This window comes from Drosophila albomicans, chromosome 2L (genome assembly GCF_009650485.2).
Source record: "Drosophila albomicans strain 15112-1751.03 chromosome 2L, ASM965048v2, whole genome shotgun sequence".
Taxonomy (NCBI): Eukaryota; Metazoa; Arthropoda; class Insecta; order Diptera; family Drosophilidae; genus Drosophila; species Drosophila albomicans.
The window spans coordinates 13,740,015-13,752,158 of NC_047628.2; the positions used below are offsets into that span (position 1 = coordinate 13,740,015).

A 12,144-nucleotide genomic window follows, 5' to 3' on the forward strand; every position below is an offset into this window, starting at 1 on the left:
TTAGTTTGTGTTTTTCTTTTTATTTTATAAGTTAGACCTAAAGCAAACTTCATAATTTGAATCGCACTAAGCTTAAAATTATAATTATAAGTCTGTATGGTAAGTGTATTAAGTTTAGGAAAAAATTTGTTTATAAACTAGAACTATGCAATAAGTAATTCCAGCGTGTTCTTTTCTTTTCCTTTTCTTTTTAGTTTTCCAGCGAGAGCCGACAGTGCCAGCTGCCGCCGCTGGCCCAGCAGTCTCTCCTCTGTTCACCTCTTCTTTCTTCTTTCTTTTGGGCTACCTTTCTTTGATTTGCTTTGATTTTTCAAACTTCAATATTCGCCTTTTTATGTATTTTTTTTTTTGTTTTGCACTCTTCTGCTCAAGTTTTTTGTGTGTGTGTTGTTGTGTCGACTGCGCTTTGGCGTGACTTGTACATCAGTTTTTCACAGTCTTCTTGTTGTTGTTGGTGTTCATGAGCTTGGTCAATAGTTTTCTAGAGTGGCCAGAGGGGTCGAAGTGATTGGTGTGCTCGGTGGCCTCCTTCTTGGAGCGCTGCTTGCCGCTGTGGCTTGAAAAGATGTGCTTGCCATGGTCAAAGTTGTAGTGCTCGTACTCATCAAAGTGTGCCTCAGACATGTTTGCTTTCTTTTGAGATCTTTCTTATTGCAATTAAATGAGTATTTGTCTTTTTTCTTTTTTTTGCGTTGTAGTTGTTGTTCTGGGTATGTGCTGTGTTTTCTTCGAAGTCCTCTCGCTGCAAAACACGAATGGAAATTGAACTTTATGTGCGCAACTGACACCTGCTTTTATACACACCACGAGCTTTTTGCTGACGTTTTGTTGTTGTTTGTAACAGCAAGAGCGGCGGCAGACCGGCACTCTCTCTCAGACTCGTTGCTCTCCCAAAACTGGAGACCCTGTGGACAATTTGCTGTAGCTATACAAAATGTTTTATAATTATGTTTTATAATTGTGTTTTATGTTACACAAATTTTTACCTTAATTAGAATTTTGTGCTTGCTGCTTTCAGATTATAAGCTTCTCCCACAAATTATTTTTGCTTCCCGTCGTATCCAATGACACTTTTGCAATGCTTGCTGAGAGCTCTAGAATTTTCGAATTGTCATTCACTACTGGGTTGTAAATTGTCATTGCCCCAAAACTCTCTCTCACTTGAAGTTCTTTAGAGAGAGAGCGAAACTTTCAGCAAAATTTTGCTGCGCAATTTATTTGTGTTGTGTTTACAAAATGCGCGGTAAACAAAAAACCAAAAAAACAAAAACAAAAATACAAAAAAAAAAACGCAATGACAACGTCAAACATATTTTTGCCTCGACAATTTAAATTTTGCTTTCATAATACACACGTTTTTAAAACACTGCAAGCATGCTCTTGTTCTTCTTACGTAAAAGGCCACGTTAGCAACCCTTGACTTGGGTCGCATTGCAGTTGTCCCTGGGACTGCATTTCGAATTGCATCACCAGCTAGACAAGTAGGTAGGCAAAACACACATGTTGCATTTCCATGTCACTGCCCGGCTCATTGCCACAAATTTTCCGTTAATGCTCAAATGGCAAACTACTAAACCAAAACAAAGCAGGCGACGTGATTAGGCGCACATAACTATGTATGTACATATGTAAATATCACACATACATACATTTATGTTTATCTATATATGTATACATTGTATGTATTATATATATCGCCTGTTCGTTCGATTTTCTGTCCCTGCCCGTCGACCTAGTTTTCCCTTCGCGCTCTAACGGAAAAGCTCTTAATTTAATTGTTTGCCCATTTGTTTATATAAATGCATCTTTGTTTACTCGCCATGCCGGTGATAAGCTTTTTTTGTTCGCTCTTATCATTGTTTATGTATACGTCTCAACAAAATTGCTATTGTAGTTTGCTTTGGAAACCGCCTCACGTATTAGTCACTGACCAGTTTTTTTTTGGTCTTTCTCAAAGGTTCGATGTGCTCCGCATGATTTCGCAGCCACAACGCAATAGATTGTTCAAGAAGCTTTGCAAGATAAGCAGGTAGAGTTGTGTTGGGAGTTGTTGTGAGCTGCGTATCAGCCTCTCGTACTTAACGGCTACTTAAAAAAAGCTGCAGACTGGTTGAAGTCTACGCTGGGGTTGTTGTGAACGCTTTGACAGCCATTAGCAGCTGGTTGCAGTCTGTGCTAAGCTGGAACACACGCCTCGTTATCTACTCCGCAGAGTTTCAATTGTTCTGAACTTGTTGCTGCATTTCTTGTTGTAGCAATTGCTTTTGCTTTTTTTGTTGTTGCTCTATTTGCTTTTTTTCTTTTTGTTTCTGTAGTTCTTTCAGTTTCTGTTGTTGCACTTTTTGTTGCTGTTTTTGTTGATCTCTCAGTGCCAACACTTTTTCCCATTGCTCTCCCAGCATATCATGTACTTGATTGGTTAGGTTGGACAGCAAGCGGCTCTCATTGTGGCTAAAGAGGCAGCTTTGAGTACGTCCCGCCAGGATGCAATTGCGCACTTCCTGCGCCTCGTAGCAGAGTCCAATGCGATTGTGGTAAGTGGTTGGTTCTTTTGACTGCGGTAGGGTAAACGAATAGTCCACATTTTGCAACACCAAGAGATCGGGACACCAAAGATTATTCAACTGACAAAAGAGAAGAAGGAGTCGTAAGCTTCGCAAGAGTAAAACTAACTTTTTTGCTTGAAGACTTACCCTGGCATTGCCCCTCTCGCCAAATATTTGAACCTCGTTGCTCAACGTGTCCTGTGTGCTGAGTGTTAAACGCGCGGTTCGATTGTCGCTAAAGTACACATCAATGGTGTTGGCCACATCGACGCCCTGTCGATTGAGTTTGCCCCTCACCCGAATCGACTGCGGCACCGCTCGATAAACCCAAAGCGCAAACTGCAAAGCATATGGAGCCAAGTCCCTTGTGACGCCCGCATAGCCCGTATAGTCCACCAGATCCTTGGATATAGGCCAGCCCAAGCTGCAATCCACATGATAGACTCTACCCAGCTGATCACGCTTCAGGTGATCGCGCAGCATGCGATAGGCGGGCGTGCAACGCGACCAGATGCCCTCCATGAGGAAGAGACCACGTGCCTGCGCCTTGTCCATCAGCCCCATCACCTGCTGCTCAGTCATGGCCAAGGGTTGCTCGCAGAGCACGTGCTTGTCATGGTTGAGCATCAGGTGGCAGAGCTCGCAGTGCATGCCATTCGATGGCGATATGTAGACAGCATCTGCAAAGGAACAGGGAGGATACAAATCATTTTAAAATGGAATCTAGAAAGCCGAGATTACATTTTAATTAAATGTGACCAGAGCAACAGAAAAGGTACATTAGATTTGGTAATATTATTATTATGTATTTGAAAATTGTCTATTAAAGTTAATTAAACAATTGTAATTCTTTGCTTTTTATATACATGAGTAAAACATATAAGAATTATATATTACAATATTTCCATGTAAAAGCTACAATCTTGCTACGGGTCTACGGGACAACGCGACTAGGGGTTGCTCTGACGGATAATCTGATATATTTTGCACTCTATAGTATATATTGAATGTAGTCCCATATCAATATACCAAATATACCACTTGACATATTTTTAAAGGTTTTTTTATGGTATATTATTTAGGTATATTGAGAATAAAAACGCATTGTTTTGCCTTTATGGGTAGCGGGTATCTCACAGTCGAGCACTTTCGACACTAGCTTTCTTTCTTATTTATTTGTGACTTCTTAAACACCTAAACGTTACTTTGATTAACAATCTGGTATGTTTTGCACTCTATGGTATATTTAGAGTGAATTACTATATTAATATACCAAACATAAAATCTAGTATATTTTCAGTATTTTTGTGGTATACACTCTCGACTGTAGCTTTCCTACTTGTTCATTTATAATTATAAATTTATATCTCATTTTAGTTTATAATTTCTATCTTCAACTTTATAGCTGTGATCATTGGTTGTGTTTTAAATTTAAATTACATGATTTAGTTAATACTCACCCACATCTGGACACTTGGCAAGTTGCTCGAAGCTGGTGAAGACATTCGGCACCCGATGGCGATCGCCAAATTCCAGGCTCTGCGATCGATACGCATCCACACAGGCCGTGATCCTGTGCTCACGTGGTGGCAGGACACTCAAGGCGTTCACAAAATCCTCGGCCATCAACGTGACTGGCGCAATGCCCCAGCGCAGAGTCTTTGGCTGGAGCGGTTCAAAGAGTTTGCCGACGCGCTGCTGGAGCAGCAGGTTGCCACGCCCCTTTGAAGCCCCTAAACCTGCAGCAGTAGAAGAGAGAGAGAGAGAGAGTTGAAGATGAGGAGGAGGAAGGCAGTCAGATTAGCGGGGCAGTGAAAACTGCGCGTAAAACGCCCCGATTGTGTTTTATTCGTAGACAATATACAAGTTTTCTTCCAGTCCCGTCATGTGTAGACACAAGATGCGAAAAGACTTACTCACTTCGTTTTGCCGTATATGCGGAACTGATTATCTACAAGACTCGTCGAGTATAAATTCTTGCCAAAGGGAAATTTAAATTTCCCTCGGCTGCGCTGGCGGAATTTGTACTCGACGTTTCTTGTAGAAAATATGCGGTGCAGCTCTTGCCGAAAATCTGTGCTTAGATTCTAGTGCGTAGTTCGGAATATGCAAATAAAAATACGCTCAAAAATATATGCAGTAAATAAAATGTTTATTATACTTGAAATTAAATTTATTAAAACTAATACAATGAGTACTTAAATTTATATATAATATTATCTAAACAGTTTTACTTATAACTAAATAATATAATAGCTAAAAGAAAAAATTAATTTATTTCGCCGTTTTCAATATTCTTCGCCCTGAACAATGCCTTGTAGTTTCTATTTTTATCATCCAACGTAGCTCTTTCGTGGTCCTCAAAACTGTAAATATAAATACAAATACAAATATATTTTTTAATGTAAATCAGATTAGAATAGTAGTTTAATAATATTAACAACTTACCTCTGATTGTTTTATAAAAGACGCGTAGGAAAAATCAACTTTCTCGTACAGCACTCACAAAACAAATGACAAATGATACACAAAATTGCACATGTTCGAGAAAAGTAGGCGTTAGGGAAATTACGCGTTGCGCTAAGAGGGCGCGTACACCAGACTCAATGCAAGAAGCATTCTACAAGACGATTCATCTAACGATCTGCATAAAATTCTTGCACATGTTCGAGAAAAGTAGGCGTTAGGGAAATTACGCGTTGCGCTAAGAGGGCGCGTACACCAGACTCAATGCAAGAAGCATTCTACAAGACGATTCATCTAACGATCTGCATAAAATTCTTGCACATGTTCGAGAAAAGTAGGCGTTAGGGAAATTACGCGTTGCGCTAAGAGGGCGCGTACACCAGACTCAATGCAAGAAGCATTCTACAAGACGATTCATCTAACGATCTGCATAAAATTCTTGCAGTCTCGGTCTTGGCATGACACGAAACACAATTGGGGCATTTCATTCATTGAAATTGCTAACTGCAATTGTATTTTGTATTTTTATTTTCATTTGTATTTCCACATCTGTATTTGTATTTTATTTGTTTTGCTTTTTTTCCACGAATTGGCGAAATTGCGGGTGTTTGTTGGCTGCTTTTATGCCCAACTGGTTACAACTACCAAGTTGTTGCCTCTGTTTCGGTCTCTTCGGTCTCTGCCCATTTACGTCGAAACGAAGACGACGATCGCATTATGTGGCACTGTTTAGTGTCGACTCCCAGTCTCCAACCTCTTGAGTATCCAGTCGTAGTTGCACTCGCACTCACAGTCTCTGTCTCTGTCTCAGTTCCAGTTCCAGTCGCAGTCGCAGTCTCAGTTCCTCCATAATTAGTCATATTTGTTTAGCATCACAACTTGTGAATGACTGTGGCTCTGTCCATGTTTCAGTCTCTGTCTCTCACACTGCTTCAATTGCTGTTTCTATCTCTGTCTCAGTCTCTGTCTTTGGCTCTCAGTCTTTAGCTGCAGATCAGTGGCATTTAGCAGTGATTGTCAGAGATGAGCTCGTGTCCATCTCCAACCATATTGCAAAATGCCACAGACATAAGATAGTAACTAAACGACATTTAAATCTTGGAAATTGATTCAACATTTTAATACCCAAAAGAAAAATTTCCGAGAATTTCTATGTTCTATGTTACGTATGAATGTGACTAAGGAAACTTAGCTTCCATTGTAAATTCATTTTTACTAACTGAAGAATTTGTTTAATATTTCATATTATAATTTTGATGTAAGTATACGTATATAAAAAGTATTCTTTATTAGTTTTGAAGATAAGTACATCATCTGAACTCTAAATCTCACATAAGTTTCTATATTCATAGAAGTGAATACTATTCAATATCAACTATTAATATCATTATTAATAAGCATAAGACTAAATGCTAATAAGATAAGTAATTGGTTGAAAATTTTTGTTAATCAAATGAAATATTAAAGTTATAAATCCTTTTGAAATAAACTAATACTATTAATTTCAATAGAGTATTTTAAATTAAAATTAAACATTAGTTACACTTAAAACTTGACAAAACATTTTTTTGCGTTAGTTGAATAAACAATGTGTTTAAAATTTGAATTTTTGAAAAATACGAAAAACGAAAATAAAGAGAGAGTAAAGAGATCAAACAAATCATAATAATTACCCAATAGAGTTTTAAGAAATAAATAAAGGAACTCTTTCTGGGACCGTTATGAATATTTCTTAATATTTATTTGATTAATCAATCTCTAAAAGACTTTTGACTCTGCTTTCATAAATGTATTTGCTTTATGATTAATGGCTTTAAAGTGTCGAGAGTCGTGACACGCGTCCAGCTCTTTCTGGGATTGATCTGCGTCTGGTCCTGGCCAACTAAGGCGCTGTACGTTGTGAGCTGTACGTTGCAAGCAGCTAGCGGCAAGCGGCAAGCGTTGCACGTTGACGGCCATTAGGCGGCGCACTTTACGCTTTACGCTTGACGTTCGCACTGTGCGTTCTGTGAGCGTGCGTTTGCCTTTTCACTTTCTTTTAGAAACTGTAAGCAATATTGCTGTAGTTGTTGTTATTGCTGTTGCTTTTTCACTTTTCAATAATTCGAATTTCGAATGCGTGCAACAATGTAGCGTTCGTTTCGTTGCGTCGCCAGCAAATTTGTTTATCTAATTAGCCATGCACCAGGGGCGACGACAACAGCGACAACAACGACAACGACAACATTTCACTCTGTTGTTCGCCATTTTCGCCTGCTTAAAGATGCAACACAGGTGGCCGAAACTGTCCCTAACCCAAATGCAAGTCAATTGGTCGCTTTGAAAGTGTTCTTTGGCTGCCCGGAAATATGCTACTAACAAAATATATATTTTGTAGGGTGAAATTGTTGCTAGAGACAAGTGAAAGGTTTTTGGCTGCCTAATAAGAAATTGAGTGCGAAGCGAGGAGTATGCAGGGGGAGGAGGGGAGTGCGGTGCGTGTGGTGATGACTCTTTCCACATGATGGCGACATGTTCATTAAAGCAACAACAAATTTGCATGCTCGACGCATAAATCGCTTTGGCTAAATATTCAACAAGTCAGCGCAGCGGCAACAGTTGAAATCAATAAATTTATTGATACGATTTACATATATACGCGCGGCAGGATGGAGCATGGAGCATGGAGCATGGACCGTGCAACAGGCACCAACCAACGGGCAACAGGCAACATGCAACACGCAAGCGCTAATTAGAGAGGGGCGCCACAGTGCAAGCAGAGTTGCAAGCAAAACTTAAGCCAAGTGACCAAGTTGCAAGTTGCCAGCAGCAGAAATTTATTTGTCATACTACAACAAAGACAAAAGCCGACAAACGCAACAAACGCGATGATCGAGAGCGAGAGGAAAAGAGTTGCAATAAAAAAAGGAGAAAGATGAAGATGAAAAATATTCGAGCTAATAATCGTTAAAGACCGCCGAGAGGGAAAGAAAAATAAAGATGTTGATATAGAACAAAGATATATAGCAAAAAAAAAAAGTTATAGACAGAGAAAGGGAAAAGGGAACATTAAAGATTCATAGAGAGCGACGGAGGAGGGCGTTGCTGTGGGCGTGTCACTCACTCAGCCAGTCAATCACTCAGTCAGTTAGTCAGTCAATGTCATATTTAACGCGACAGCTTTGCATTCTTTTGTGAAAGTCATTGTGGCAAGTTCGTTGCCTAAGTCTTTTGTTTTTGGCAGCGACTTTTGCAGTCATTTTGTTGTTGTTGTTGTAGTTATTCGAAATTTTTTGCAGCATTCGCTTTAATTAACACATCAAGCTAATGAGCCGCGCACTCGCAACAACAACAGCAACAATAAACAATAACAACAGCAGCAATATCAAATGGGGAACTAACAACAATATTGTTTGATTGTTTTGTCCGCTGTTGTTGTAGTTGTTGCTGTTGGCACTGTAAGCGCTTTTAATGGCTTTACAAGTTTTATGCATGTCTCAGCGGCCACAAAACTCTTTTGCAAATACGCACACGCCCAACAGCAACAACACCAACGACAACACCAACAACAACAACAACGTCGACGACAACAAATCAACAATAGTCACAACCCTGGCATTGGCATCATGACTCGTCTGTCACACTGACTCTCAAGTGTTGCCGTTGTTGTTGTTGTTGTTGTTGTCACTTGACTGCTGCTACTTTTCTTGTTGTTGTTGTTGTTGCTGCTGCTGCTGACTGCCTAAGCTTTTAACATATTTTTCAATTTCAGTGCCAAAGAAATGTTTTCTCAGTCAAACGCCAAGAGATCCCCATTTTTTCTCGCTTTATGCAACACACAAAACATGCCAATTGCTGCTGTTGTTGTCATTGTTGTTGGCTGTGCAACAAAAGCGAAAGTTGATCAAGCGTTGACCGCCCAGATAGCAAATCATCAATGACACACGCAATAGCAACTGAAACTCGCATCACTCAATCAATGTAGAACACAATGTTGACAATGTTTTTTTTGTTCAAGCTCATAAAATCATACTTTATTTTATATGTATTAATAACAATATTGATACATATTAGTTTAGTTTTTAAAGTACTTTTACTATTAGCAATTTTATGAAACAAGCATCAATAAAATAATAAATACTTTAGACTAAAAAAAGAGAAAACAAAACATATAAGTTTTAATAAGAATGAATTCAAATGTCATGTCAAATTTAGTTTACTTCTGCTAACAATTTTATAAAACAAACTATAAAATACAAATAAGGTGAAAAAAATTTAAACTATATAAAACTTGTAATAAATATAAATTCCAATATCAATTCAAATTAATTATTGGTTTTAGTTTTTTATTATTTTGTTCTATTTTGCAATATCGAAAAATAATCTTAACATTTCTTATACATTTCAATAAATGAATTAAAACTTATTCTACTACTAAGGATAACTGTTACAACTCAATGCAATAAGTTTTTAATTAAAGTCAGATTTACAATGACAGAATTGTTTAAATATTCATGAAGTAAACCATAATAATTATCTTAATTCCACGATTATGAAAAATGAAAAACCAGATTTGATAAAACTAACATTTATAGGAATTCCGACAAATATTTTATAATATATCATAATTTTGTAATAATAAATATAGTAATAAGTAAGTTACTAAAATATATACCTAACTTTATTAACCAGGTTTGTACGATGCGATATACCATCTCCGGTTTGTTGTATTTGATAATCCGAGTTGGAAACAACTTCATGGTCAAGTTGGCCAGTCAATCAGTTAGTCAGTCATTCAGGCAGTCAGTCAGTCAGTCAGTTAGTCAGTAACATGTTGCAGTTGCAGTTGCAGTGAAAAGTGAGTCTGTTTGCGGGCGGCACAAAGCAGAAGAGAAGAGAGCAGGAGTTGAGAAACAACTCGGCAAAAAAAAAAAAAAAAACAGGCAATGCCAAAGTCAGCAACAGAGCCAAAATCAAAGCCACAGCCGAAGTTGAAGCTGAAGACGAAGCTGAAGCTAAAGCTAAAGCCAAAGGTAGCAACAAAAGCGAAAAGACGACAACTTTGCCGGCTAACAGCGACGTCAACGTCGACAGCGACGGCAACAGAGACGCTGACGCATGTTTATTGATTCGCTGTGGTCAACAGCAAGTGGCAGCGCCAAGCGTCAGCGTTGGCAGCGCCGTTGACGACGACTGAGGCAGCGACAAGTGCAGCTGCCAATTGCGCAGTCTCGCCTGGAGATTTTTTTTTGTTGTTTTTCGTGAAGCGGGGAGCCAAGAGAGGGCAGAGTATTTCGTGGTCTGGTGGCAGTCTGGCCACTTGTCTGGTTCGTTGTACTGGCAGCGACGTTTGCAGCGTCGTCGTCGTCGTCGTCGACGCCGCTTCTTACAACTGTTTTCGAATTAGAGTTTTGGCCAACACAACGCGAAATCAGTTAACAAACGGACGCGTTTTGAAACGGATGCAACGCAGCAAAACCGCAACGACAGCAACGCTATCGACATCGACTTCGACAACAATCGAGTTTCCTGCTCCTCTCGAACACACAGAAAACGGTGCGAATGACTGATTCGAGTCTTCTCGGTCCCGGGCCCAAAGTGTGACTCGTCGTCACCGCTTTAAAAGTGAAATTTACTATACTGAATGAAATGAAATGAAATGTTTGGCATTGCAATTCGCATCGAAATTGAATTTGCGTATGCGAATGGGCCAAATTAAAAGCCGCTGTCAAAGCCCCCCAGAAAACATAGTGCAATTACAATAGCAGCCAAGTTAATCAAGAAATGACTGCCAAATATTAATGTTAAACAATACAAAGTGTTCAACAACGTGTTTAGCAAACAAAAAACAAATTCAAGGATAATTCCAACGTTTAACAAATTGCAAACTGCAAATTTGAGTTTATACTCGCTTCCAAAGTGCCTGCGTTGAATGGTAGGTATTTTATGTATGCTAAAGATGATGCAAGATCAAGGAATAATTTCATGTAAACAATGGAAAATAAAGCAAAGTTGTATTGGGTTAAGTTGCTGTAAAGAAGAAAACGTATGTAGTAAGGATATTGTGGAATTTTAAATAAAATATACAAATTTAAATTCCCAAAGTAAAAGTAGTTATTCTACTTTAAAAATGCAAAATTATTAGACGCGCTGAAAATTCTATAAAGCTTATATGGAATTATTTTTTTGTTCAGACCAAATCAAAATGAATGTTTAATTTTTATATTAAAAAGTAATTTGGATGTATTATTTAAATTTTCCAAAAATTATTTCAAATAAAAGATTAAAATGAAACTTGAACATTCTATACATTTAAGACTTTCAATTTAATTTTGTTAAATAGGTTGAATAAATCTCTGACAAAATAGTATACATATATATATATAAAAAAAAAACATTAGTCTGCACGATTTTAGGTTTGGTAGTGAATTTAATTTTAGATTGAAATTTCAATATCACGTGGAAATTTTCATAAAATATTTTACTGCAAAATATTCTATTCTATTTTCATTAGTTTCTGCACACTCTCAAAAGCTGGCTGTTCAGGAAGGTTTCGTAGCTTTCAGAGCTGGTAATCAAAGAAGCTTATCGATAATTGATGCTGTCGATTGTAGTCACACACACACACACACACACACATACAAAAACAAATGCAGCTGGCGATTGTTGTGCGTGTTTTGTTGTTTACTGTTTTCGCTGCTGCGAATGTTGTTGCAATCTCAGCGAAATCGAATGTGCAGAAACGCTATTTGCGCAAAGAATTAAGACGCTCCTCGTAAGCTAACAACACAGCTGCAGCAGAAGCGGCAGCAACAACAACAACAACAAAATACAAACATCACTCATACGCAGCGCTGGCAGCAGCAAAGCGCCAACTGTTCGAGATGAAGTTGAAGTTGAAGGAAAAGGAGACAATGCCAAACACTCACAACTGTTGATTTACTTTGAGTGTGTGTGTGTTTGCGTTTGCCTTGCTGCTGTTGTTGTCATAGTGTGTGTGTGTGTGTATTTATCTTTCACTTAAAGTGAAGATGACATTCTTTAAATGAAATTAACTGCCGGGCAGCAAAAAACAACTAAAACTGCTGCAAGTTGCAGCAAATGTTGCTGCTGCTTTGGCTGCAATTAGTATTTGTCTTTGCTAATACGCTGC

At 38.4% G+C, this 12,144-nt stretch overlaps 3 protein-coding genes across 3 annotated transcripts in view; 1 reads left to right on the forward strand and 2 right to left on the reverse strand.

Moving 5' to 3' along the window:
- Nucleotides 1-700, reverse strand: LOC117564664 (nuclear protein 1-like). The gene has a single exon (XM_034243527.2). The coding sequence runs from the start codon at nt 622-624 to the stop codon at nt 424-426; it is 201 nt and encodes a 66-aa protein (XP_034099418.1). The 5' UTR covers nt 625-700; the 3' UTR covers nt 1-423.
- The window catches only part of LOC117564663 (trans-1,2-dihydrobenzene-1,2-diol dehydrogenase), a 24,256-nt gene continuing 12,756 nt past the window's right edge, over nt 645-12,144 (reverse strand). The window contains exons 2-6 of the mRNA XM_034243526.2: nt 4,007-4,285; nt 2,694-3,226; nt 987-2,624; nt 805-905; nt 645-742 (exon numbers count right to left, since the gene is read on the reverse strand). Coding sequence (XP_034099417.2) covers nt 2,217-2,624; nt 2,694-3,226; nt 4,007-4,285 — 1,220 coding nt within the window. The 3' untranslated portion in view covers nt 645-742; nt 805-905; nt 987-2,216. The remainder of the gene's footprint in view (nt 743-804; nt 906-986; nt 2,625-2,693; nt 3,227-4,006; nt 4,286-12,144) is intronic.
- The window catches only part of LOC117563429 (mucin-5AC), a 9,109-nt gene continuing 7,731 nt past the window's right edge, over nt 10,767-12,144 (forward strand). The window contains exon 1 of the mRNA XM_052002857.1: nt 10,767-10,926. The gene's annotated coding sequence lies outside the window, so the exon portion shown is untranslated. The remainder of the gene's footprint in view (nt 10,927-12,144) is intronic.